Source organism: Neocloeon triangulifer, unplaced genomic scaffold (assembly GCF_031216515.1).
Source record: "Neocloeon triangulifer isolate White Clay Creek 2 clone unplaced genomic scaffold, ASM3121651v1 ptg000005l, whole genome shotgun sequence".
Classification (NCBI taxonomy): domain Eukaryota; kingdom Metazoa; phylum Arthropoda; class Insecta; order Ephemeroptera; family Baetidae; genus Neocloeon; species Neocloeon triangulifer.
This window is the reverse complement of record NW_026775548.1, coordinates 639474-663641: the sequence shown is the minus strand read 5'-3', so window position 1 is coordinate 663641 and position 24168 is coordinate 639474. Positions and strand designations below refer to the sequence as shown.

General features: G+C 40.6%; 5 protein-coding genes across 10 annotated transcripts; 2 read left to right on the top strand and 3 right to left on the bottom strand.

Moving 5' to 3' along the window:
* Positions 1-1330: 1330 nt before the first annotated feature.
* Positions 1331-4204, bottom strand: LOC132193850 (histone deacetylase HDAC1). 2 transcript variants are annotated; one of them, XM_059614772.1, is made up of 9 exons: positions 4055-4204; positions 3325-3437; positions 3150-3267; positions 2738-3093; positions 2404-2605; positions 2094-2343; positions 1980-2038; positions 1675-1920; positions 1331-1622 (listed from the first exon to the last, which is right to left on the bottom strand). In XM_059614772.1, exons 1-9 carry the CDS (start codon positions 4110-4112, stop codon positions 1567-1569), a joined length of 1458 nt encoding a protein of 485 aa, XP_059470755.1. In that variant the 5' UTR covers positions 4113-4204; the 3' UTR covers positions 1331-1566. The 2 variants fall into 2 exon arrangements, with proteins under 2 accessions (XP_059470755.1, XP_059470758.1); XM_059614775.1 differs by having other exon boundaries at positions 1331-1619.
* A 148-nt stretch (positions 4205-4352) lies between these two features.
* Positions 4353-9994, top strand: LOC132193849 (tyrosine-protein kinase Src64B-like). The gene is made up of 9 exons (XM_059614771.1): positions 4353-4539; positions 6596-6706; positions 6782-7013; positions 7101-7199; positions 7253-7509; positions 7654-7818; positions 7872-8128; positions 8187-8340; positions 8399-9994. Exons 2-9 carry the CDS (start codon positions 6661-6663, stop codon positions 8734-8736), a joined length of 1548 nt encoding a protein of 515 aa, XP_059470754.1. The 5' UTR covers positions 4353-4539; positions 6596-6660; the 3' UTR covers positions 8737-9994.
* Positions 9995-10448: 454 nt separating this feature from the next.
* On the top strand, positions 10449-18327 carry LOC132193803 (uncharacterized). The gene is made up of 10 exons (XM_059614695.1): positions 10449-10577; positions 11091-11364; positions 11428-11834; positions 12122-12591; positions 12646-12940; positions 12999-13186; positions 13246-13421; positions 13470-13677; positions 13735-13878; positions 17140-18327. Exons 2-10 carry the CDS (start codon positions 11108-11110, stop codon positions 17311-17313), a joined length of 2319 nt encoding a protein of 772 aa, XP_059470678.1. The 5' UTR covers positions 10449-10577; positions 11091-11107; the 3' UTR covers positions 17314-18327.
* On the bottom strand, positions 13709-16825 carry LOC132193808 (U-scoloptoxin(11)-Sm2a-like). The gene is made up of 4 exons (XM_059614705.1): positions 16356-16825; positions 15057-15254; positions 14167-14409; positions 13709-14083 (listed from the first exon to the last, which is right to left on the bottom strand). The coding sequence occupies exons 1-4, from the start codon at positions 16485-16487 to the stop codon at positions 13907-13909; spliced, it is 750 nt and encodes a 249-aa protein (XP_059470688.1). The 5' UTR covers positions 16488-16825; the 3' UTR covers positions 13709-13906.
* On the bottom strand, positions 18093-23392 carry LOC132193804 (uncharacterized protein C18orf63-like). Of its 5 annotated transcripts, XM_059614696.1 has the most exons (15): positions 23175-23389; positions 22894-23118; positions 22503-22689; positions 22288-22432; positions 22040-22217; positions 21822-21990; positions 21474-21570; positions 21276-21386; positions 21008-21223; positions 20772-20928; positions 20350-20664; positions 20239-20297; positions 18789-20083; positions 18608-18690; positions 18093-18550 (listed from the first exon to the last, which is right to left on the bottom strand). In XM_059614696.1, the coding sequence occupies exons 3-13, from the start codon at positions 22664-22666 to the stop codon at positions 19739-19741; spliced, it is 1956 nt and encodes a 651-aa protein (XP_059470679.1). In that variant the 5' UTR covers positions 22667-22689; positions 22894-23118; positions 23175-23389; the 3' UTR covers positions 18093-18550; positions 18608-18690; positions 18789-19738. The 5 variants fall into 5 exon arrangements, with proteins under 5 accessions (XP_059470679.1, XP_059470680.1, XP_059470681.1 ...); XM_059614697.1 differs by having other exon boundaries at positions 20239-20294; positions 22894-23386; XM_059614698.1 differs by having other exon boundaries at positions 20772-20898; positions 22894-23372.
* Positions 23393-24168: the final 776 nt, after the last annotated feature.

Genomic DNA, 24168 nt, shown 5'->3' with positions numbered 1-24168 from the left:
CAAATACAATCAAGAAAGACTCGGCCGGCGCGCAAACCACTTATTCCGGCGCCATCAACACTAATTTGCTCTCGGCACAATCAAATCCACCAGCTCTGTTTAGAAACAAAAAAGCGCAAAACAATAAAATTTCTGCTGCACAATTTATTTAAGAGGTGCAAAAAATATTCAGATCATTTATAATGGAAAAAATTGATATGTTTCTTTAATGTTTTAATTAACAACTTTTTATTAACAACAATTTTATGATTGAAAAGAGCAGATTTTGACCAAATTAAATTTAAAAATCTAAATAATAATTAAAGAATAACATTAAATAACCTCAAAATTTGCATTAATTTTTGTCAGAAACGCTTCATCTATGTTTCAGTAAAAATTTTCAATCGATTAACTTTTCAAACTGAAATTTTAAAAGATAATATCAGTGTTGAAACTAAATTTATTTTAAATCCATTTTTTTTTTATAATTCAGAAAAGAAACGTATGAAATTATTTCAAATAATTAATATATACGAAATTCAGTTTAATTTCTACCTCTTTACTCGAATAATTCACGTCTTTTTGCTTAAAAGCTCGTCTCCTTTGAGCTTGAAAATTGTTGTCTGGCGTGGCCCGCGAGTCCAAAGGGGATGGAGTGCGCGGTGGGCTGCTGGTCGCCGCGTGTTTATTTGGAAAAGCGGGTGCGCGAGATGCACATGACTAGGGATAATATACAGAGAAAGAACGCGCGCGCCTCGCGCCGAGCAAGAGAGACGCGACGCATATTTATAGCGAATGTTATAAGGCGCGCAGCTGCCTTCTTTAAAAATCTTTCCGGCCAAAATATCTCGGAAAGTTTATTTTTATATCACAAGTTTATAAGACATGACGGCGGCGCGTACGGAAATACAAAAAATGGACGTGCATATGACTCGGCGCAAACCGAAAATTTTGTGTCACACTTTTTATTCAAGAAAGTAATCAAATTTTAAATAGCCCGCAGGGGGTGGCGAAGCTTTTCACTTGAACTCTCCCACAGGATCCTTATTTCGGCTGGTCAAGCTTTTTTTGAATTTTTTGTTCCCCAAAATTAACTCTTGCGTCGTGATTTACTGAGATTTCAAAAATATCTCCGGGCGGCGACTTGACTCAAGTAGAGTGATTACCATTTCCTGTTTATTTTTAATTTTTCTCTGGATGTGAGAGAGGGACACGGATCTGTGATATTGCCTCCGTACATCCACCTCTGCTGGCAGCCGAGCCAAACAGGACATGTATTTATTAAGCGATTTGAGCTAATTAGGCGAGGCCTAGCTTCTTCCTGACTCATCCAAGAATAAAGAAATTCAAGTTTTAAGTTGGTATTCAAAAATTTTATTGGAATAAATAATTAATCCTAATTATTTTTAAAAACAACTACGTGATCAAAAAGGTATGTAACAAAATAATGAGACCACCGCAGCAATGATGAATTAAAAAAATTATTCAAAAATGCTAATGACGGTAAATTTTGAACACTATTCACAAAATAATTTTGACACCCATGCCAGCAAGTTTACACGTTTTGAGATCTAGACGGATATTAATTTAAGCTGCAGACGATTTCTCGCCCTCCTTCTTCGATTCCTTTTCTTCAGCAACTTCTAAAATTCCAGAATTAATTTATGAAATAAAAATGTGATAATTTTAACTTACTCGGTTTTTTCTCGTCCTCGTCATTTGTCTTTTTCTCCTCAGTGTCGTTCTTGTTCGATTTGTCCAGACGGGGTCGTTTACGTCCCTTGAAGGATTTCTGGTCTTTTCTGTCACCTTCGTCTTCACTGTCCGAGTATTCATTGTCCGGAGCAATTCTCTTGTCTGTGATGCTCTGGGGCAAACGTTCATCGGGGTTGGCCTTGTCGTCCTCCTCGGAGTCCACCTTGGACGCATCTTCAGGGATGGCTAAAGAAAAACCAAATTTCAAATATTTTCTGCACAAATAAAAAAAACCATATTTTTACCCTGCATTTGAACTCCAGGTGCGTGCGGAAGCATGCGAAGGTTCTCAAATAGGCGTGTCCTGATTAAAAAAATTTAAATGAGTTTCAAAATTCCAGTCGCTTCGGTCAACTCACTTTATTTTTTCCAGGTACTCGGGCGTGTTTTGATTGGCCATGTTTGAAGGGCTGATATGCAACTTAAAGTCGGGGCCGAAATACTCAAAGTAGTCGTTGTAAGGTAGTTCGTTGGCGATTTCTACGCCCAGGGCCACCGACGTCTCATAAGTCCAGCAGCGAGACACGTTCCTGATGGTGTAGCCGCCGCCCCCGACAATCAAAAGGGGCAGGTTGTACTTTTTCATGAAGTCAACGCACTTCCCGTGTCCTGAATGGCACAGAATCAAATCAACGGAGTTCATAAAGAATTTTTATGGTAAAAACATACCTTTGACAGTCAGGTTGAAACAACCCAGTCTGTCACCAGTGAGGGAATCTGCTCCGCACTGCAGAACGACTGCTCCAGGCTGGAAGGTCTCCATGACCTTTGACATGATGGGAACGAAAATGCTTTCGTAGCTCTCGTCATCGATGCCATCTCGGAGTGGAATGTTTACTGCGTAGTACTTGCCTTTGCCTGCACCAATGTCCTGAAGAATAAAATAGGTAATTATTAGTAAAACAATAATAAAATGAATGTTCAAATTAATTGCACTAAAAAATTTAATATTAACAATTTTGATGAGATTTTGCTTAATTGTTAATAATTCATACAAGCTTACTCTGAGATCGCCAGTTCCAGGGAAGTACTCTCCATACTTATGGAAAGAGGCCGTCATGACTCTGTCGGTCGTGTAAAAAGCCTCTTCAACACCGTCTCCGTGATGCACATCAATGTCAATGTACAAAACACGCTGGTGGTATTTGAGCAGTTCGAGGATGCCGAGGACAATATCGTTGACGTAGCAAAAACCAGAGGCCTCGGACTTCTTGGCGTGGTGCAGCCCTCCACCCCAGTTGATGCAAATGTCCGACGACTGTTTGTTGAGCTTGACCGCGGCAGCCACGGAACCGCCTGCAGACAACTGGCAAAACTCGTAGAGCCCGTCAAACACCGGGCAATCTTCACCAACGTTAACTAAAAAGTAAATTCACGTTAACTCGCTAGTTTTTGGTTAATTATGAAAATCTAACATCTTTGCATCTGCTTGTTGTACTCGGTCATGTTGTCGGGCCGAATGCTCCTCAGGAATCGGATGTAGTCGTCGCTGTGGAATTTGGTCATTTCCTCGGCGGTCGCTTTGTGCGGACGCTGAATTTTTCAAGACAAATTAGTCCTGCGCGGAAATTAGAGCAATGGCACACTTACGTAGATTTCCATCTTTCGGTACAGGCCGTAGTTGAGCAGCAAGTTGTGCGTCATGCGTATGCGGTGTGGTTTCATCGGATGGCCCTGCCCATAGTAATAGTTTCCTATGTCACCTGGAAATTGAAAATAAAAATTAATCAAATTACAATTGCAGGTTAAAAGTATTAAATTTCAAGTCTTCCTCTAGAATGATCGGATTTGACGAATATGGATTCGAGTTGACTGAGGGTCTTAAGTTCCTCAAGTGGATAAGGGATTTTATTTTCCAGATATTTAGCAACTAGAGTTGACAAAAGAATGCCAATTATTGTTAAACATTTGACTAGTGTGTTTATTAAGGTAAATTTAATCAAATGGTCCATCATTTCTCTATCCTGACGAGAAAAATTGGATTTTTCTGCGGAAATCTTTTTGTTTTTAAACCTCGGCGCCATGACAGAGGACCGACTTTTATCCACTTGAAGAACTTGAACTCACTGAAGTGAAATTTTCACTTTAATAGCATTAATATCATTAAATAATGGAAATTTCACACGCCACCTACAAACTTCAGTCACGAAAGCAATTAAAAACGACAAAAATCCAGCCTTAATGCGAGATTTCCGTTCAAAAAGTGAAAATATCAAAGTCTCAGGCGACGGATCTTTTTCGGTGCCGTTGAAGGTCGACCGGTTTCAACGTTTTTCGGAAGAACTGGATTGAATTAAGAGAAAACTGATTAAAAACTCACTGTCGTAATAATAGCAGACTTTCTTGCGGCTGTGCGGCTGCATGGCTGCTGAGGTCATGGCCGAAAAAATGCCGAATTCGTGCGGCGGCCCGATTTCGCTCGGTGAGCGCGATTTCAAAGTTCAGTAGAAGAAACGATTGCAGCGCCAAGCGGAAAAGTCGCCAATTCCCGGGGCGTTCGCTGAACTGACCAATCAGAGAGCAGAAAACGCTCGAATGCAAAGTAAGGGAGACCGTACGCGTGCGCAGAAGCACATATTTGCGTTCTGCGCAGACTTTTCAAAGAAAGCGAGAACTTTTCTCGCAAATGGGGCCGGTCTAATGGAAAACAACTTTGATCTGTCAAAATAGGGACAGGGGACCAGCGAGAAGCTTGTTTGAAGGACTTTCGGGGCCCGATTCGGCGGTCGAAACGGCCCTCATGTAGGTGAACGAGGGCCGAGTTCGACTCTCGACCGCTCACGCCGCATCCCCGAGCCAGCCAGGGTGAGTTTTGGCCGCCTTTCGGGCCACCTTTGTTTACGTTTCGCGGCTGCTTTGATGCGGAGGAATAACAATGTGTTTTTTTTATATACATATGGACTGGCTGATTATACACTCGCCCAAGAGATAATTGGTTCGAATTAAAGGGAGTAAATTCGCCGCTGGAATGATGGCTTCGGTGTGATTCCACATTTGGGAATTTGCGGTACTTGTTCGCCTCAGGGGGTGATTCAGCTTTGGCGGAGGCTCGCGTAAGGGTGGTTTCCTGCATGTCAATTAAGTGGGATTCCCAATTCAAAATAATGACCCTTGTTTCTTCAAATGGTTAAATAAAATTTTACTTCTGTCATTTCAAGGGAATGAATTCAATCTAAAATGGTAAAATTCAATAAAAAATGAGAAATTCAAACTTCACATTATGCCATTGTGTGTGAAATTTTGGATTTTAATTCGATTAAATACATATTTAAATTTGCAAAGTCAATGCTGGTGTTTGAATGGCGAATCTTTGCTCAAATTTTGCTCTGCGAGAAACTTTTGACCTGGTGACCCCGCTAATGAAAGTGACATTGAAATCAAATTTATTATAATCTGACGCTTTCTCTCGTTCACACACTTGAAAACATACATAAAGAGGCATTCGGGGACCTTCCTCATTAGGTCATTCATATCAGTTTCACATTCTTGCAACCTTGATTTAAAAAAATTAAGGTTCTACTTTGCAATTTTTGATCAACTTTCTATCGAATTGAATAATTTTTTCCCCTAATTTTCTTAATTTTTCATCGTTTCTATTCAAATGTAATGAAAATCAATAAATTCTATGGATTTTCCAATCGTCAAACGAGGTTTTGTTCTTCGCCAAATTGAACTTGCGAAAGCCGCACGACGAATGAATGATTTATTATCTTTTTCTTTTCGTTTGTTCGGAATAGCGAGCGGGCAAGGAAGTGCGCTGGTGTGAATATTAAACACCGCACGATGATAATAATACATCATGGCAGCTTGGCTGCCGGTGGGGTTGCTCGCCAGCACTTTTCGCTCCCTCGACCGCCGTCGTCGTAATAATATTCACAATGCACTCTTTATTGCCCTCCCCGCGATTCGTAATAATGCAGGCGCGGGGACGGAGAAATAATAAAGATAGGGTTGGCTGAGTCGCTTGCTTTTGCAATCTGTCTCGTGGGGCCGGCGGGCAATAAATTACCCCCTTTTAATGATTCATCACAAGATTGTCATTTTGATTTTGCATTTTTCCTAAATAAATCCATTTATTATTTGAAAAAAGTGTATTGAATTCAAAATTGATTTTTTTTTTATATTTTTAAAGTTTTGCTATTTTATAAGAAAAAACCCATAAGTCAGGGACCAGCATGAGAGTTTCTAATGAAAAAAATCTTGCCATATAATATAATTTAGTTGGAATTTTTAAATTACGTGAGATCAATAAAATTGAATACAATTAATGAAATCGTCCAATTCATGCATGGTTCATTTTAATTATGATTGAACAGGGACAGATTACGTTATTTATATTTAATTTTCATCTCAAACTGTCCCATATAGTGCTGAAAATAAAATTTAAGTATTTTTCAAGACATTTATGCAAGAAATTATCAGTTTCTTTACAATTTTTCTTCAGTGAAATTTTGTTGTAAAACGATTAAAAATGTTCTTAGGGCCGAATAATTATTGGAATTTTTTTATAATAATTCAAATTAAATTTCTTTATAAAAATAATTGTTTTGATTTTCCTGGCAAATCACTACCTATTTATCAAATTATAAAATTATATTAGTTGCAGAATTGATTGGAGAAAACATTTAGTCTGTAATTCCTACAATTGCTACTTCTGATTTTGATACATTTTTATTGGACGCATTTGCTCTTCTTCCACACAGATTGTTGTTATCTGATTGTTTGTCTTTCTCTCCGTAGACATGATACATGCATTAACTTCAATGCCGCAGTCAAGCCCGCATGCAACGATTTATTTTTATTGCTCTAACGAAAAAAAATTATCTATTGTCTTTTAAACCCGCCACTTGTGTGATTTCAGCTCGGAATGCGAATAGCCGGTTTTTTGACAGAAGAAGAAGAAGTTTGATTGGAACAAAAGTAACCATGGGGTGCTGCTGCAGCAAACCAAATCCCGCTCGGATGACTCTAGGTAAAAAGTTTTGACAATTTTCCAATTTAATTAAAACGGAACATTTAAATCTGATTTTGATTTTTGTAATTTCAGGCGTGGAGGGAAAACCGTCGAGCAATGACTACGTGACCGAGGGCAACCGGATGCGGCAGAGAAACGCTCAGCCATGTGACCACATCAGGGTGCAGCGCAAACACGACGTTGAAATGTCCGAGTTCTCCACCGGCAGTCACAAAATTGTGGTTGGAGTTTTCAACTACCAGGCCAGAGAATCGTCTGACGTTTCTTTCAACAAGGGAGACAGAATGCTCGTTCTTGACGAATCGTAAGAATATATTTTATTATTATTTAGATTCCACCATTGTTTTATTTGATCTTAAATTGAATTTAAAAAAATCCCATTGTGTTACAGGGAGTCTGATTGGTGGCGAGTTAGACATTTGAAGACCAACCACGAGGGTCTCGTTCCCTGGAATTACGTCGCTGAGGAACGGTCCATTGAGAGTGAAGAGTAAGTCCTGCCCTGTGCTCACTCAAATCTAATTAATTTTCCCTCTGCAACAGCTGGTTCTTTGGGAAAATTGTGCGCAAAGAGGCCGAGAAACTGTTGCTTGCGCCTGAAAATGCCCGCGGGACCTTCTTGATACGCAACTCGGAGCACAATCCAAGTGGCTTCAGCCTCAGTGTCAAGGACTGGGAGGAGATGCGCGCGCACCACGTCAAGCACTACAAAATCAAATCCCTGGACAACGGCAACGGATTCTACATTGCCACCAACCACGTCTTTCCTAGCCTCCAAAGCCTTGTTCAAGCCTACAGCAGTGAGTTCTCAGATTTTTGTTTTCGTCCGGGTAAAGTTTTCTCAAGGAATCATTTACAAATCTCCTCTGCACATGAAGTATCTTTCAGTTCAAATATTTTTTACTTTTTTTTGGCACAGAAATATTAATTTTATTTGATTTCAGAAAACGCACTTGGACTTTGCCACGTTCTATCAAGACCTTGTCCGAAACCAAAGCCGGAAATGTGGGACTTGTCTCCCATGATGCGGGACCAGTGGGAAATCGACAGGAACGAGATCACTTTAGTCAGGAAACTCGGCCAGGGCAATTTTGGTGAAGTCTGGCTCGGTGAGTTTCAACCCTAAAATAGTCCAAACTAGGCTAATTCTGTTTGTTTTCAGGAAACTGGAGAGATTTGCCAGTGGCCGTAAAGACTCTGAAGCCAGGGTCAATGTCCCCGCAAGCGTTTTTAGAGGAGGCTGCCATCATGAAGAAATTCAGACACAACAGACTGGTCGCTCTGTACGCGGTTTGCTCGAGGGAAGAACCCATTCTGATCATTCAAGAATTCATGAACAAAGGATCTCTGCTGGACTATTTGAGACACGAAGGGAAAGAGAATCTCTCACTCGGCGACTTGATCTACGTTGCTGCTCAGGTTTGTTAAAAAAAAAATGAACTTTTCTAAACAGATTGATTGGAATTTTATATCCCAGGTTGCTAGTGGAATGCAGTACTTGGAGAAGTTGAACCTCATACACAGGGACATAGCAGCTAGAAACATTCTTCTAGGAGATAACAATGTGGCCAAGATCTGTGACTTTGGCTTAGCAAAGCTCATCGAAGACGACGAGTATTGTCCAAGACAAGGTACTTGATTCTTTTTTATTATTGGAAAACAGTTTAAATTGATTTTCAACATCTGCAGGCGCTCGCTTCCCAGTCAAGTGGACGGCACCCGAAGCAATCATTTACAACCGGTTCACGATCAAGTCGGACGTCTGGTCTTACGGAATTCTGCTGATGGAGATCTTCACGTACGGTCAAGTGCCGTACCCCGGCATGAACACCAGGGACGTCATCGAGGCCCTCGAACGAGGCTATCGAATGCCAAAGCCCACGTCCGTTCCACTGCCCGACGAAATATACAATGTCATGCTGATGTGCTGGGACAACACGCCCGAAAAAAGACCCACTTTTGAGTTCCTGCAGCACTTTTTCGAAGATTTCAACGTCACTTCGGAAATCCCGTACCGAGAGATTTAAACAAACACCTGTCTAGATTTTTAAATTGTAATTCCGGCTGCTCTTTGAGTCAATTTTTATCTAATTTCTAGTTGAAAACTGTGCATTGCAATCATCTATTCTTATTTTTACTTGTATTGAGCAGTTCCTTTTTCTCTCTGTTTCACGGCAGCGTTTGAGTGATTTGTGTTTCTGAATGTTTTCCACGATTTCGGCACCTTGCATGACCAATAGTCAAGGGCATCAAATCACTGTGTTCAGAACCAAGAATAATATAATATATTATTATGTGTACAAAGATTAAACTCTATTTACGACGGGGAATCAAAATTCCGCCAGCAAACACAGGATTCAGGAGCTTTAGTCTCCGAAATTTGGAACAATAATCGGAACACGCAATGCATGTGAAATTGGTAAGCGAGCTTCAAAATCTTCCCACCACGTTTCAGGCACAAACTCTTTTAATTGTAATTCCAAAGCTTCATTTGCTTTATTGAGGGCATTTAAAATGAATCAATTTTTATATGTATGAAAATATTCAATCTCGAGTTCCTGACGCAAAGCTGCTGTTACACTTTTGCGCAGCTTTTCATTGAAGCAACAGATAATTTCAATCTGCTTTCACTTTCAGTCGTCCAGAGAGTTAATTAAATTGCGTAATTATTTAAAATGACAAAAGTTTAGAGATAATTCTTATAAGTCAGCGTGTGTTTGTGTACATATAAATGTGCTTGTAAATATTTTTCTATCCAACGAAATTTTATCCTTGGAGCAGTGCGACAACTTTTTTATTTGATTTTACGGGAATGGCAAAAATATATATATTCTCAAACTCTTGAATCGCCAAAAATATTAATTATAATACTATGCGTTAATTAAGAGTGTGAAATATTCTTAACTCGGAGGCACAACAATTGTTGTCAAGCCAATTTTCTTCTCACAAAAACTGAACTTTGTATATATGATAAAATTATATTATGGTTTAATTGCTCATCTCATTCCATCTTGTGAGTGTGCATTGTTGGATGGAGAATGTGAAAAAATCTCTTGCATAATATCATAATTAAAAGTAGCTAAACTTCATCATTGCGTATACAAACAAGGATTAAGACATTTTTCAAATTTGCCATTTCAATATACTTGTAGTGTTTTGCAAGCATCATGCCATCTTAGAATGTTTTTATTGGTTTCTTTGTATATCATTATTTGATGTGACCGTAAAACGCGTATGTGATATATGTGCTAGTATTTATAAATAAACATACTACAATTTGCTACATATAAATTTATTTTTGTTTCCTTTGGTGCCATTTAAACATTTAATTAAAAAATATGAAATTATAAATGATAGATTTGTCGAAACAATTTTCACAAATTGTGAATGAACATTTTTTTAAATCTGCAACAAAATGGAAAGGGCATTTTATTAAACGAGAGGAATTTTTTCAATATTATGTATTGTCGTTTTTTCTCCACATTGCTTATACATTCGTTTGTTCGAAACAACTTTTTGTTGGAAAAAACGGCAAGAATTTGTGTAAAATATCCAAGACTCAATCCGCCGCTAAGTGTACAAAAGTAATAAGAAAATGTAAACAAAATCATTTTAATTCTCAATCTCCGCATCTGCTCCGCATCCAATTGGTGATTTTGGCGCCAAAAGGAGGCAAAAATGGAGCTTGCCGAAAGCATCGCGAGATGACCTTTGGCCGATCGTCCGAGTTGCCCTCTAGCGGAGCGCGTGCGCACCACGGTCCCGCCACACAGCCGACTTACCAAACAGGTTTCAATTCGGGCCGAATTCTGCTTGATCGAGAGACTCGCGCTGCCCGTTCGGCGCTCTCGGTGCGCAGTGCTTGATGGTGAGTGCCAGGGTCAGCCGACCGGCTCGACCGCCGCCCCCGGAGGACCCACGCGCGCGCCCGAGAGGCGGCCCGCCCCCGGCCTCTCCTCTGCCCCGTTCCGCTGCGTGCCCGCCTCGTTTTGCAATTCTCGGGGCCGCATTTCGGGACCTGTCAGCCGCGCAGGGTCGTTTTTCGCACCGGGGGCAGTCCCAGGGCGACGCGGGGGCGGCTCCGGGGGTGGCACGCTCGAGGGCGGCGAGTGTTATGGGCTCAATCGGCAGATGTTATTGTCTTATGCATTCGAAAACGTTACGTATAAAGAGGGAAAAGAGAAATTGAGAAACTGTGTATTGACCAATTTATTTGGAACGCATTTTAAATTTTTGAATAAATTTTTTATTATGTAACTGAAAATTTAATTTTTTTATCCGCAAAATTTTGCAGAAGTAAATTTAATAAAACAAATTTCGGATTTTTCTGTGAAAAAACTTGAATTTCAAAGTGAATTTTTCAATATTTGTATATTTCTAGGTGTAGCAGAAAGGAAGATGCCAAAGTCACCCCAGGCAGGGTCTTCTGAGGAAGGAGGGCCGGTGGCGGCGTCGTCCGCCGCGGCCACCCCGCAAAAGACCTTCCGAGGGCGAGGGCTCGCCAGCCAGATTGTGAGCCACGATGAAATCGCCCAGGAAATCATGCAGCGCTCCCTCAGGAAGAATCCTGCGCCCATTCAATCCGACGTCAAAGACGTCTTCTTCGCTATGAAGCTCACCCAAAGACTGGCCAACAAACTCAGTCCCGCCTCCAAGTAATTCCATCAATAAAAGATTTGTAATTTTATATCAATTAAATTTATTTTACTTCTCCTCAGGGACGGGACGATTCTTTCTTCTCCAACCCTGATCAACCCTGATCCGCCTCCCCTCCTTCGTCTTGACCAGGAGACCACCTCGTCGCCCCACGTGTCCGCCCCCAAGAGGAAGGCCTCCACCGAGGCCACCTCCGGCACCACTCCGGCGGGGACTGCCGCCTCCGCAGCCCCCAAAACCGGAGGCAGAAAGGGCTTCCGGTTTCAGCGGCAGCTCGACCCTGAGACGGAGAGGGAACTCGCCCTGAAGCAGCTGAACGAGCTGCCGACCCTGAAGAGGAGCCGGCGCAAGACCAAGGAGGTGGTGGCGCCGCCCAGCAAGACGCAGGAGGCGTCCATCCAGACCAGTGCCTTACAGCATCCCCTCACCAACGGGGACGCGGACAAAGTCGAGCTCAAAAGCGAGCCAGGTAATGCGAATCTCAGCTCAAATCAAGGATCACGGGAGCCATTTTGAGAGGCGCCCAGAACCGCTCATTCAAGTCTCCCCATTTGATTGCATGAGGATTTCCTCCTCAATTTCTCACTGACCTACTTATTCTATATTTATTGTGTCGTAATCATTCAAAATTACATTCTGAATTTATTTTTATCGATTAAAATAACCTAATTACCAACTTTTTAACAGCCCAAAATTTTATTAAAAAACGCGCAATTTTATTTAATAAATTAAATTATATTTATATTTTTTTCACAGAGAAAGCGGAGAGCGTGTGCAGTTCCGAGTCAAAGAAGAGACGCTCGATGCACCGCGAACTGGACATGCTGCTGGGCGACGAAGGTGCCGTCAACATGATCTACGAGGCCGAGAGCGGCCAGGAGCGGCGCAAGTCGCGGCCGCAGCGGCCCGACCTGTCGCTCAAGGCGCGTCTTGTGAAGACGGCTGTGATTCGCCTGAGCTCTGCTCCCACCTCCTCCAGGGCGCGCCGCAAGACGGAACCCACGCGGCCGCCGCCTGAAGCGCCCAAAGCTGCTCCCAAGCCCGAGGCGCCGCCGAGACCGACGGCCGAAGAGTCGAGGATCATTCGCAGACACTCGACCTCCTCCTCGGACTCAGACGCGCCTCCTGCCAACAAGCGCAAGGCGACGCCGATTTTCATCAAAAAGGCTGACAAGAGTCAGGCCAAGCCCAAGAAGGCCGCGTCCTCTGTATTCCCAACCATCAGAGTAATAAATAGATAGAACAAAATTTCAGATGAGATTAATTTTTGCTCTCTTCAGTTACAGAAAAAGGTGCAAGCGAAGAGAGTCGAGTCCAAGATCAGGATCCAGTTGAAAAAGAAGCCAGATCCGAGGAAAAAGATGAGTGCTGCGGTCAAGCGCAGTTTGAAAACCGTCATGGCCAAAAATTTCCAACAAGGCTTGGTGAAAAAGACTCAAATCACTGCCCCCTTGCGAGCCAAGGCCAAGCCCGAGGATGACCCGACCTTGAGGACTTTGGAAGCCCAGCTTGCTCTGATGATAGGAGAAGATCCGGCTCCGGAAAGTCCAAAAATCGGTCCTTCCTCATCCACAGGTGATTTCATCGAGCCCAATAAATTTAAAAATTTCCTTATTAAAATGTTCAAATTCAGGCAAACCTTCGGGGCTGAGTTCGAAGAGGAGCTCGACTGACGATAACGGAAACAAGCAGCGCTCCACCTTCCGTCAGAACGCTGGAGTGGTTCCTTGCAAAGAACTCACAGTTCGACGACATCCAAACTTCATTCAGGTCATTTTGAACCCTAGCTCAACCAAGTTGAAAAATTCCTTCAACACAGCCGTGAGTCACGAACGAGTCATCCAAGTTTTGAATGTGACTTTTTCTTAAAACTTTTGCAGGTTTTGAAGGAGTTGAAGAACTTATTTGTACAATTAAAGAAGGATGAGTCGTGCAGGGTACTTTTGCTGTCCTCGAACGGATCCGCCTTCTGCCAAGGGGTGGATCTGCATTCGCTGAGTGTGCTCACGCAAGACAAGAGGAAAAAGGCTGCCCAAGAACTGGCCCTAGCAATAAAGTACTTGATCCCATTTCAAAGCCAGAGTTTTCAATGAATTAATTTCAGGGAGTTCACAAAGGCCATGGCGTCCTTCTCCAAGCCCATCGTAGCGGCTGTGAATGGAGCGGCGATTGGCCTCGGGGTGGCCATTCTGCCCCTGTGCGACCTTGTGCTGGCCTCGGACAAGGCCACGTTCTACATGCCCTACGCAGACCTCGGCCAGTCTCTGGAGGGTGGTGCTTCGGTCACTTTTCCCAGACTCTCAGGATCGATGGTGGATTAATGAATAAACAAATTGTTTTAAACTGGCTCATTCTTTTATATTTTGCAGGCTGGAGACTTGTTATATAGCGGCCGAAAAATCACCTCGATGGAGGCCGAGCGCATTGGCCTTGTGTCTAGGGTTGTGTGGCACGACAAGTACCTGGAGTACCTGATGCCCACGGTTCAAGAACTGGCCTCAAAATCGTTACAGGTAATTTACAAAAATTGCTTTTGAAGTATCAAAGGCAGTGCGCCTCGTAGACGGGGCCTTCAAACAGAACTTCCGACTTGTTAGTGGGGCTCGCGTGGGCCGTTGAGTAGCAGATTCGTCCTCGGAGGCACGAGCACTTGAAGTAAATGGAAAACAAGTCCTGCCTCACGACGCCGCACGCCTCCCCTTCCTCGCACCGCGGCAGCTAAAAATAACAAAAAAATTATGAAATCGTTCGGCCCATTTTCCAAGACATTTAACATCATTTTTAACGAGCCGTGTAATTACCTTGGCGCACGAGTACGTGTCGGCGACGTCGAGCGTGCCGTTGAAAAAGCGCCGCTTGCTGGTGCGAACGTGTTTCCAGTGGCGCGGCGCCGGCCACGGCGGACAAAAGCAGTTGGCCGTGGAAACGGTCGACACGGACGCTGCCGTCTGCGTCAGCCGGTCAGGCGGGGTGCTTCGGGTGGTCACGTTCAGAGCCACCTGGGTGCTCTTGCACTTGCCCAAACTTTTCACGTCGTTGCAGAACTGAAAAAATTATTGGAAATTTATTAGTCAAAATTTATCAAATGATGAAAATAATATCCTCATTTTTAATTGTGCGATGCTTATTTTTAATCAGTTTTCAAAAAGACTTCCTAAGAAATTTTGAAAATAATTTTTAAGAATGCTGGATCTCTTAATCACCTGGATTCCTTTCTCAGATTGCACATTTCAATGCGGCCTGTGACCTAAAAACTTGGTCATCAAAGAAAATAAAAAAATCTTCAGCAGGTGTTTTAGAAAAGCCGAACCTATCTCCAGTTGCCATATTGGAATTTGACAAATTTCAACACATTTATGAAATTTGGGAGGTTCAAAAACAAAAATTGAAAGTATCATGGCATTCTTTGCAGAAATCAATAAATTCTATTTGCTCATAAATTTCTAAAAATAAGTAAAATAAATTGTCAAGTTTGTTTTTAGTTTTCGACTTTTCTAACAAATTTACTTAATTTTCTGGCCACTAAAATGACACTTCTCGAATTTTGAGGTGGATTTTGCTGTCCTAAGAAGGTTCCATCCACTTTTACAAAGAAATAAATGGAAATTAATAAACGCTGCTTTTTCCAAAAAAAGATTATTTTTCATGAACGATTTTGAATTTTAAAAGATGAGTATTTTGTGGAACGAACCTTGAGCTGCGACCTGTTGTTGAGCTGCATGCTCTGATTGTCCCTGAGCGGGTCCATGGTCCACGCGGAGGGACACTCGAGTCGGCCGGGGCATCTGCAGAAACGCTCGAGCAGGGGTTGCGCGCCCCAAAACCTGCGGTGCAGGACGCTGCAGACGGCGTTGGCGGCACACAGGGGCAGGTCCCTCTCGCTGCGGGCCTGACACCAACATTTTGTATCAAAAATTAGGTCGGCTGGCTCGTGTGTGAGTGAGTGCGAGTGTGTCAAAAGGGCACTTTTCTTTCTCGAATGCTGGACGCATTTATTTTTACTGAATCTATTTCCGTCTCCGTTCACATTATTTCCAATCGAATTTCGCCAGCCGCGCCGTTTCGCAATTTGCTGCCACACTCGAGTTTGATTGATTGGCTGATTTACTGCCACTTTATTTTCGGCTCGGAAACACTCGCATGGCACTGGAAGAAAGCTATTTTGAAAAAGTGTTGCCGGGCCAATTATTGCAAAGACTTCAAAGGCCGACCGAAGCGATTTAAATCTCTCGCTAATTGCCGGCTCGAGCTCACCAGAACTAATTTCTACAGAGATAGAAATCACACAAAAAAAAAAAAATGGAATGAAAAAAGTTTAAAATGCCAAATTAAATTATATTTAAGGCTTTGCTATGAATTAATAAATTTAAATTAAAAAGCGGCGATTTTAATCAGGTCCCAATTTAGGGATAAAGAATTTGCTGAAAATTAATTTTCAGAAATTCTGTTCTTTAGATTCTTTTCAAAGAAATACTTATCAATTTAAAATTGGATTTTGCTACAACGGTTCCATTTAGTTTTAATTTGTACTATTTTATTTCAATTCCAAGCCCAGACATGTGAAGAAAATATGAACGGATTGGGAGAAATTAATTATTTAAAAATTAAAATGGTTTATTATGGAAAAATGTACTGCTCAAAATAGGCCGCATTAGAATTTAAAAAATTGCTCCAAACAAAGTTCATAATTATTGAATTTGCCTAAAAAATTTAATTGAAAGGCAATATTTTTCTCACAATCTTTTTAGTTTTTATGTTTCATTTTGTTTTTCAAGCACTCTGAATGAAGAAATATAAATCAAAGCAGATGATCTAACTAAAAATTGATTAATTATATCCTTGTTTTGTGTGAGATTTGCTTAAAAATTCAGACTCTCATTTGTATTTTAACAAAACTAAAATTATTATATTAAATTTTAGCGTTATAAAAAATTCACATTCCGAAGATAATAATTTTGCTTGTAAACAAACGCGTTTTACTGGAACTTACGCTGCCAGGGTACGAGAGTTGCACGGGTGTCGAGGCGAAGGTGACGGCGAGCAGGGCAGCCGCGGCCACGACGGTCAGCATCGCACGAAGGAAGCAAACTCGCCAAGTGTCCACCTCGAAAGTTGTGTGCATTTGGCGGTCGGGACGGTGGGGGACCCCTTCGTGCACCCCCACACCACCCCGCCCACGCCCCGGCAACAACTTCTTGTTCTCAAGTTGAGCGTGAGCGTTCACAAAAGCTCTTATGTTGCGAAATAAAACTCACATTCGCCGAGTTTTATGACGGCCGAGTAAATTGAATGGGTTTAAAATTTCGTTTTTTATTTCTTTCTCCATTTTATGAGACGGAAATGTTCAGAGGGACAAAACTTGACTTTTTTAAATGAATAATTGCTGAGTCGCAGAAGTTGATTCCTAGGAATAGATTTATTTCAGAATAAATTTGAAATAACCGTATATTTACAAACCAAAATTTGACTTTATATTTTTAAATTTGCTGAACGCATTTAGGAGAGTAAAACAAGTTCTCAGGAATTTTTTTAGTATTTGCAAAAAACAAGTTTTATTTGAATTTAAAGGAAATAATTAAATTGATTATTCCTGTATTTTCATCTTCAATTTTCGTTTTGTTAGTTAAAAAAACGTAATAAAAATTTAAAAATAATCTAAATGAAATATTTTTTTATGTATTTGAGAAAGAAATGTTCAAATTAGTATTATTTATTCGATTTTTTTAAAATCATGCAAATCGTCCAACTCTGTCTGATTTACTGTCATTTTTCAGTCGCTCGAGTCGACCAAGAGTCTTCTGCGTGAAAGTCTGAGGCGCGAGTTGGACGGCGCCCTGGAAGGTGAAGAAAAGCTGCAGATCCAGCACTGGTGCTCGTCCGAGTTCCAGAAGAGCGTGCGCAAGTTCCTCGACGCTGAGGGTCTGCAGCTGCAAAAAGGCTCCTCCTAGACTGACCACACAGACCAAATCAGTTGCGTCTCCATTAATATACCAACCAGCCACTGCGAATTCTTCTAATAAAGATCAACAAACAAACAACAACAAAAAACTGTACAAACACTAACGCAATCATTTTAAGCAGAATGAATAGATCAAACAAAAGCTGCGTCCCATTCTTTTCTTTGCCAAACACAGAATGCAATTCCGCAGCAGCTGCGATTCGATGTAAATAAATATTCAATTGTGGCCGTGATTTTCAAATCCGGTGGCCGAGTGAAAAACAATTAGTATAACGATTATTGAAATATGTGCATAATTAATTTTAGAAAGAAAATGGTTATGAAGATGAAGAAAATCACTGTTGAACTCGATGGAGCACCCAAATTATATAAATTTCCTTCTTTTTGTCTTACTTATTGCCGAGGAAAATATTATTCAACTTTTATTTATTGTAGGGATATTGTTGTGGAAATGTATCAAACCCTTGCAAACTTCCACAATGAAAAATTATAATGTTATCTCAAGATCCCTCTTCTCACGAGTTGTGTTTCGCACTTAAATGGTGTTTGAGAGGAAATAAATTGCACTGCTATCATAATCATATATTTATCCAAACAAGTCTGATAGAAGAAGAGGAGAAAATTGAAAACTGAACTTCTTAAATGAATAATATATTCACCAAAAATTAGGTTTCGTTGCTTTTGTAATTGTCACGGCGAGAATATTTATCTACCAAAGCTGTTTGTTGAACAAGAAACGATTTGAAGTTAGTTTAAGGCAGTGCAGTGTTTTTTTTGTTTTTGTTTTTTTTTTTTTATTAAGTAGACCTGAATTCACGTACTACATATTTGTTACAGTTAATTTGAGAATGGTCCTGAAAGAATCAGAATTATTCTGGAAAATCTAGTGGGCTTTGTTTGTAATCCGTTAATTAGTCTTCATTATGTTATTGTAAAATTACTTCCACTTTCGATGGACACTGAAAATAAATCGCTCTTATTTCAATTAATGCTCTGCATTTTATTACAATTACAACACATTATAATTTCATATTTACATGGAATGTATAAATAATTTTATTGATCACAACACGCGGAATAAGTATCAGAAAAATGACTTCTTTGAAGAACAATTACGATTTTTCCATATCTTTGCAATCTTCCTCGTCCTCTAAATTCATCTGCTCTGTTGAAGCCTCCAATCTCTCCTCTCTAGTCATGAGGTCCAAGAGTTGGCGCAATTTGGCCTTAGGTAAAAAAGTAAAATAATGGCTCAATTGAAAAACAAAATATTATTTATTTACCTGTAGACCGTCATTCTTTTGTTCAATGTCATCCATTAAGCCCGAGATCTGGTCGAGCTGGTTATTTAGGTTGTTCACATATTCTGGAAATTTTGCATACGTATAAATAAATGATAAAATTTTTTCCGCGTCGCCACATATGTGATTATATTTCAAAATAAAAATTGCAATTTATCTTCACCCTGTTCTTCCTCCGTCATTTCTTCTTCGTCCTCCTCTTCGGGATCTTCATCGTCGGAGGAAGTGAACTCCTCTAGTTCCTGCTCGTCTGGTGCTGGGCCGTGGGACGATCCTGGGTGCAATTTCTCCAGCATTTTTTCTTCGTCCATCAAAATTTTCAGCGACCCGACACCGACATCTGTTTCTTCAAAACAAGTTGGTAAGTAAGTCAGGCGGTTCAGCAGCAGTGGTTTGTGCGCGTGAGCACCGCCAGCGCAGTCGTCCTTTGAGCGAGCACCGGTGACGTCACTCGGAGGCCCTGACACGTGACGTCAGCAGCTCCACTTTTTGCGGGAACTCTAAATGTCTATATTTGATGCGTTTTTTTCCAAAGAATTTAAAGAAATCCATTTTAAATCAATATATAGCTTACAAATTCTTCAATACTTTTAATGAACAATAAATTCACATTTCAGTCATGTTTTGTTTTTATTCATTTTAGGCTACAGAACTTATCAAGATTTTTTCCAAATTAGCAAATGGTTTTGGAGTGCAACCATCAAAATGGGATTTTCACTTGTTTCAATTATTCATCCTCCACTTTTGGTGACACAAATTTGCTGGAAATTAACAATTTCGTTTTTTATATTCTTATCTCAATTATACAAAGTCTTCAATGACTTTCCTCCTTTCTTACCAGCTTTTGTTAATAAATTAATTTTTATATATTTAATACATACCCAGGCCAATACTGAAGACTGGCAAAATGCAATATAAGGCACTTCTTTGTGTTAAATCCACACTAATAGATATTTCTAATTTGACAAATGGTCATTTGAGGATATGGAATGTTTTTTACAGGCCTTATGATATATACAAAGAATAAATTAAAAATAAATAATGTACCTGAGGATTTTGAATGACAAATTAAATCAATTGATCAACTTTGGCAATTAACCTCAAGAGTGCGATTCAAGCATCGATTTGCACCACAACGGCTGGCTTATTTTTGAAGTACTCGTGGACGAGATCAATAAGTTGCTGCTTCTTGCACTTCCAGTTGAAGGGCACATTGTGCATCAGCAGCCACTGCTTCAGTTCGTCACAATTGAACGTGTGGACTCGGTTGCAGAGGACAAATTTCTCCATGTTCTGCAAGTAACTGAGGCGCAGTCTCTTGTTCTTTTGCTGGGCAGTGGAAGTCGAGCAAAGGAGACGCTTCCTCAGCTCGGAGGGGACTGTGTTGACAACCTCGACAGTGCTGCTGACGAAGAAACTCGATGTTGGCAGCAGCAATGAATCACGACGGACGACAAGCTAAAAAAAAGCATCAAACTTAGGCTCACATTTATAAATCAAAAGATCTTGCTTCAATTCCATATATTTTATTATAAATGCCAAATCAGAGGAAATAATTTCACATTGAAAATTCAAATTTTAAATTTACTTGCCAGTGAATTAGAATTTTATACCTCTTGCTTTTGGTCAGGAATTCCAGCACCGCCCTCCGTCTTTTCAACAGGAGGAGCTACTTTTTTTTGAAAAAATTAATTTCACAAATTTATTTTGAGAAATTCCATTACCATTTTTACCCTCGGAGGCATAGGTGTGGTCGGAACCCGCACTGCTATTTGGAGAAGAATCAGTGGAAATTTGCTCATCAGTGGTCAGGTCTGGTGTAGATCTCTGCTCTGGAGGGGTGTTGATGTGGACCATGATCGGCAGGCCGAAAGCTGCAGAGGCGCTTGGCAGGATTCGCATCACCATCGGCTCAGAGGGTGGAGCCGAGTTGGGGCTTTGGGCGACGTCCGACTCGGTGCCGGAGGAGCCGCCGATGACCCACTCGCCAGTCACTTCTCCAGTCGGAGCAGCGGCAATCACGGCATTTTGCTCGGTGGCTGTGGAAATGATTAATGCATTTGAAAAAAAATCCTTTGATTTGCATTTTCTTATTTTCAATCGCGTGATTTAAAAAAAAAATTATTAATATATAATTTAAACATACACGGTGACTGCTGCTCAATTTTGCTGATTGTTGGAGGTGCCGGCACAAGTGCTTGGGCAGCAGTGATTTTCTGCTCTTGGCGCAGAGAGTTGAGGATTTCAGCCATTTCCTCGTGAGTAGAGTTGTGCTGGGACAAAATCAAATGAAAACCTGCATTCTAATTTTAATTTTTAATTATTTGAAAATAGATTAAAATCATGCGCATTTAATTTGATTTCCAAAATAAAATCTCTCACCTTGATTGGCTGCTGCTTCTTGGGAAGAATCGGCGCAGGCACTCGGACGGCAGAAATCATTTTCTGCAGAGGGATGGGCACAAGGTTGACGTCGCAAACCTTCGGGAAGCGCTGCTGCAGTATGCCGAGGAAGGACGAGGCTATCATTTGGTGGTCGAAATTGCCATAGTAGATGACAGGGAACGGCCTCACGCACAGAGCGGGAAACGTGTACTCCTGAGATTAAAACTTAACTGAAAATTTTAGTCAACATTGAGTGTGTCCTTACGGTTGGATTGGCAAATTGGGATTGGTAATTGTTTTGGTACTTGACGGTCACGTAGGGTCCACACGGAGAATTGGTGCTGTCTGCAGCAGGCTTGGGCAAGTTGATTCCGTACTAAAAATTTGAAGGGATTGAGTGAATCTGTTTGATTATATAAACATTTTAAAAATTTTGGTCTAATTAAAATAGAAGCTTTTTTACCACATCATTCCACATTTTGCAGAAGTCCTGATAGGTCTTCAGAGGGCTCGAGTCAGGAATAGCATGAGTGATTTTGACAATCTTCGCTGGCTTCATGCTGAAAATAATAATTGAAATTAGACTTTGAGCATTCAATTTGAGGAGATAAAAAGAAGTATACAAAAAACAAATGCATAATTAATTTCTATAGAAGCAGGGCTTTTGTATTAAAAAAGGTTTAATTGTCATAATTTGGTTATGATTTCTTTCAATGCAGGAATTGTTATTTTTTTTTTCATTTTCAAATAATAAATTATTTGAGAACTGAATTTTCAAATTTTGTCAAAATGTTTATTGTGGTCAACAAACCTGGGCATCGTGTTGACCCACTGCAGGTCAATGTTGTTGCCCAGAACCATGCCAATCTTCTGGTTGATGAAGTCCATGCCCAGCTGAGGTGGGTTGATCTCGAGGTCTGGATACTGCAAGTGCTGCAGTTTGACCTTTTTGGGACGCACCACCAGACGGGCCGTTCGTCCTGAGGCAGTTCAAATGTAATACTTTTAATTAAAATTAAGTAAATATACCAATGATGGTGAGTGTGAAGTGAACTGCGGGAATGGCGCAGGCGTAAGTGACAAAGTCGGAGCCAAAAGCGAGAAGGTTGCCATCGACTTGGGTCCACAGAGGGGACAGTCGCGCCAGCATGGTGAACTCGAGCACCATTTTCATCGTTGTCTCATCGAAGTGATCAACCGGACGCTCCTGTATCAAAAAAATCAATAATTTTTCGATAAAAAAAAAAAATGAATTTTAAAGCTTTTAAAATTCATACCAAGCGGAAACCATGGAAGCTGAGGGCGGCTTGCAATTGTCCGCAGTGGGCATAGCTTTTGGAACACACGACGAATGCGTTCAGGCCACTCGGAGGGCTGAAGATGGGCGCGGCCATGAAGTGCTCGTTCTGCTGCACCAGCATCCTGCAAACAATAAAAGGATTTTATGTAGAATTTCGGCCAGATTGTTAAATTATTCTTGAATTTTGTAAACCTGCAGTTGGCGACGCGCCACTGATTGAGCATGTCCTTGTAGAAGCTCTGGTTGTTTGGCGCTCGGATGCTGCACTGGAACATGGACATCTGCACCGCGTCCGGCAGGTTGAAGTCGAAGGCGTACGCCTTCGAGTCATGGTCAATGTTGAAGTTGTTGCTCATCTCGAAAGTGAAACACACAAATCCTGCCAAAGTAAAACGTTAATGACTGAAATTGTGACCAACAAGTAGAAAAGGTCACGCTTTTATCCACAACTTTTGGGAATTTACCAAAAACTCAATCCAACACTTCTTATGTTATCAAATTATTATGAATGAAACATTAAAGAATTCAATCCGTGTTTAAATCTCATAGTTAATTATTGCGTTTAAATGAAACACGTACAGACCTTTTGCTTTTAAAACTCGAGGTATAATTTTGCGTCCCTCGCAGTTTTCGTTTTCCGTTCGAAATCCTTTTCGAACACTTTTCGACTTTCGACGTCGATCCGCTCGTCTCGAAGGCTCAAGTCGCTCTGCTGCCGCCGCCGCCTGTTCGTTCGCTGCACTTTTCTGTTTTTTCCTCCCGTTTTCTGCTCCTCTTTGTTTTCAGCTCGTCCTTGGAATTGCAACTCCTGTTTTTCATCTCATTCAGCGACGCCCGACAAAAGCAAACAAGTCTGTACAATACCACGTGGGCACGGTTTCACGAAATCACTTGCCAGGAATTCAGCGCAGGAGAGAAGAATTGGAAGCCAGAGACACACATTCGCATTTCGTCTGCAGACTCAGCAGCGTTGCCATTTCTCAGCAGAGGGGATGATTTGTTAAAAAATAATGGAATTACGAAAGACCATTGTAAAAAAGAAAAGAGAAAATTATTAAGCAATTCTCAAAATACAAAAAAGCCGAAATGTTGTGGCGGATTATAACTATTTTATGCAAATTAAAGAAAAAAAAATGGAAAAGAAAAAGTCAAAAATTGATTAATTGGATTGATCAAGATTTTAATTTATGAAAAATCAATAAAAAAAGGAAGAAGCCTAAATAAAACAGAAAAAGCTAGATTCAAAATGTCGATCACACTCATTATAATTTCCACGTCGTTTAAAAAAAGTATAATGACTCTCCAAGATAAAAAATTTTTACACATTTTCTTGAAATATGAAAAGCAATTACAATAATATAAATGAAAATGAAATTATGTTATCTAGGCTGATCTAGACATCAAAATCTTTTCATCGGCTTAAATTATCATATGCGCGACACAGTAAAATTAAAACTTTATTCAGGACGAGATGAACAAATATTTTTTTTCTGCATATGTTAATAACAAGAAAAGTTCAATGAAGAAAGAAATAATTTTCAACTATGAGTTCGACTTTTAATTTTCAATTCAGTCTTAAATTCAAAATTTAAATGGTAAAAATTAGAGGCTTTAATTATATTTTGACAATGTACGGAACTTACGTGCAGAGGAATTGGCGACAGATGAAGGAAGCTGCTTCTCATTGCGTTTGCCCTACTCGATCATCTCTCAGCTTACCTTGCCATAATGGAAAGCAATGAGCAGGGCTTCATCTGGAATTCTTCAATAAATTGATTAAAAATTGAATATTAAAGCTTGAATTTAAAAATTAACAATTTTGATTGCCTTGCGCAGTTGTGATAATCAGAGCTACATA

Coding starts and splice junctions, on each gene's coding strand:
- LOC132193850 (XM_059614772.1), bottom strand. CDS start 4,112: ATGACCTCAGCAGCCATGCAGCCGCACAGCCGCAAGAAAGTCTGCTAT. Junction 2,606..2,737: donor CTGGAACTGGCGATCTCAGA/GTAAGCTTGTAT, acceptor TTTATTCTTCAG/GACATTGGTGCAGGCAAAGG. Junction 2,344..2,403: donor TTTCAACCTGACTGTCAAAG/GTATGTTTTTAC, acceptor TGTGCCATTCAG/GACACGGGAAGTGCGTTGAC.
- LOC132193803 (XM_059614695.1), top strand. CDS start 11,108: ATGCCAAAGTCACCCCAGGCAGGGTCTTCTGAGGAAGGAGGGCCGGTG. Junction 11,835..12,121: donor CGAGCTCAAAAGCGAGCCAG/GTAATGCGAATC, acceptor TTTTTTTCACAG/AGAAAGCGGAGAGCGTGTGC. Junction 13,678..13,734: donor CCAGACTCTCAGGATCGATG/GTGGATTAATGA, acceptor TATATTTTGCAG/GCTGGAGACTTGTTATATAG.
- LOC132193804 (XM_059614696.1), bottom strand. CDS start 22,666: ATGAGCAACAACTTCAACATTGACCATGACTCGAAGGCGTACGCCTTC. Junction 22,433..22,502: donor TGGCGCGTCGCCAACTGCAG/GTTTACAAAATT, acceptor TATTGTTTGCAG/GATGCTGGTGCAGCAGAACG. Junction 21,991..22,039: donor CTTCACACTCACCATCATTG/GTATATTTACTT, acceptor GAACTGCCTCAG/GACGAACGGCCCGTCTGGTG.
- LOC132193849 (XM_059614771.1), top strand. CDS start 6,661: ATGGGGTGCTGCTGCAGCAAACCAAATCCCGCTCGGATGACTCTAG. Junction 6,707..6,781: donor TCCCGCTCGGATGACTCTAG/GTAAAAAGTTTT, acceptor TTGTAATTTCAG/GCGTGGAGGGAAAACCGTCG. Junction 7,200..7,252: donor CGGTCCATTGAGAGTGAAGA/GTAAGTCCTGCC, acceptor CCTCTGCAACAG/CTGGTTCTTTGGGAAAATTG.
- LOC132193808 (XM_059614705.1), bottom strand. CDS start 16,487: ATGCACACAACTTTCGAGGTGGACACTTGGCGAGTTTGCTTCCTTCGT. Junction 14,410..15,056: donor ACAACAGGTCGCAGCTCAAG/GTTCGTTCCACA, acceptor TAATTTTTTCAG/TTCTGCAACGACGTGAAAAG. Junction 14,084..14,166: donor ACACGTACTCGTGCGCCAAG/GTAATTACACGG, acceptor TGTTATTTTTAG/CTGCCGCGGTGCGAGGAAGG.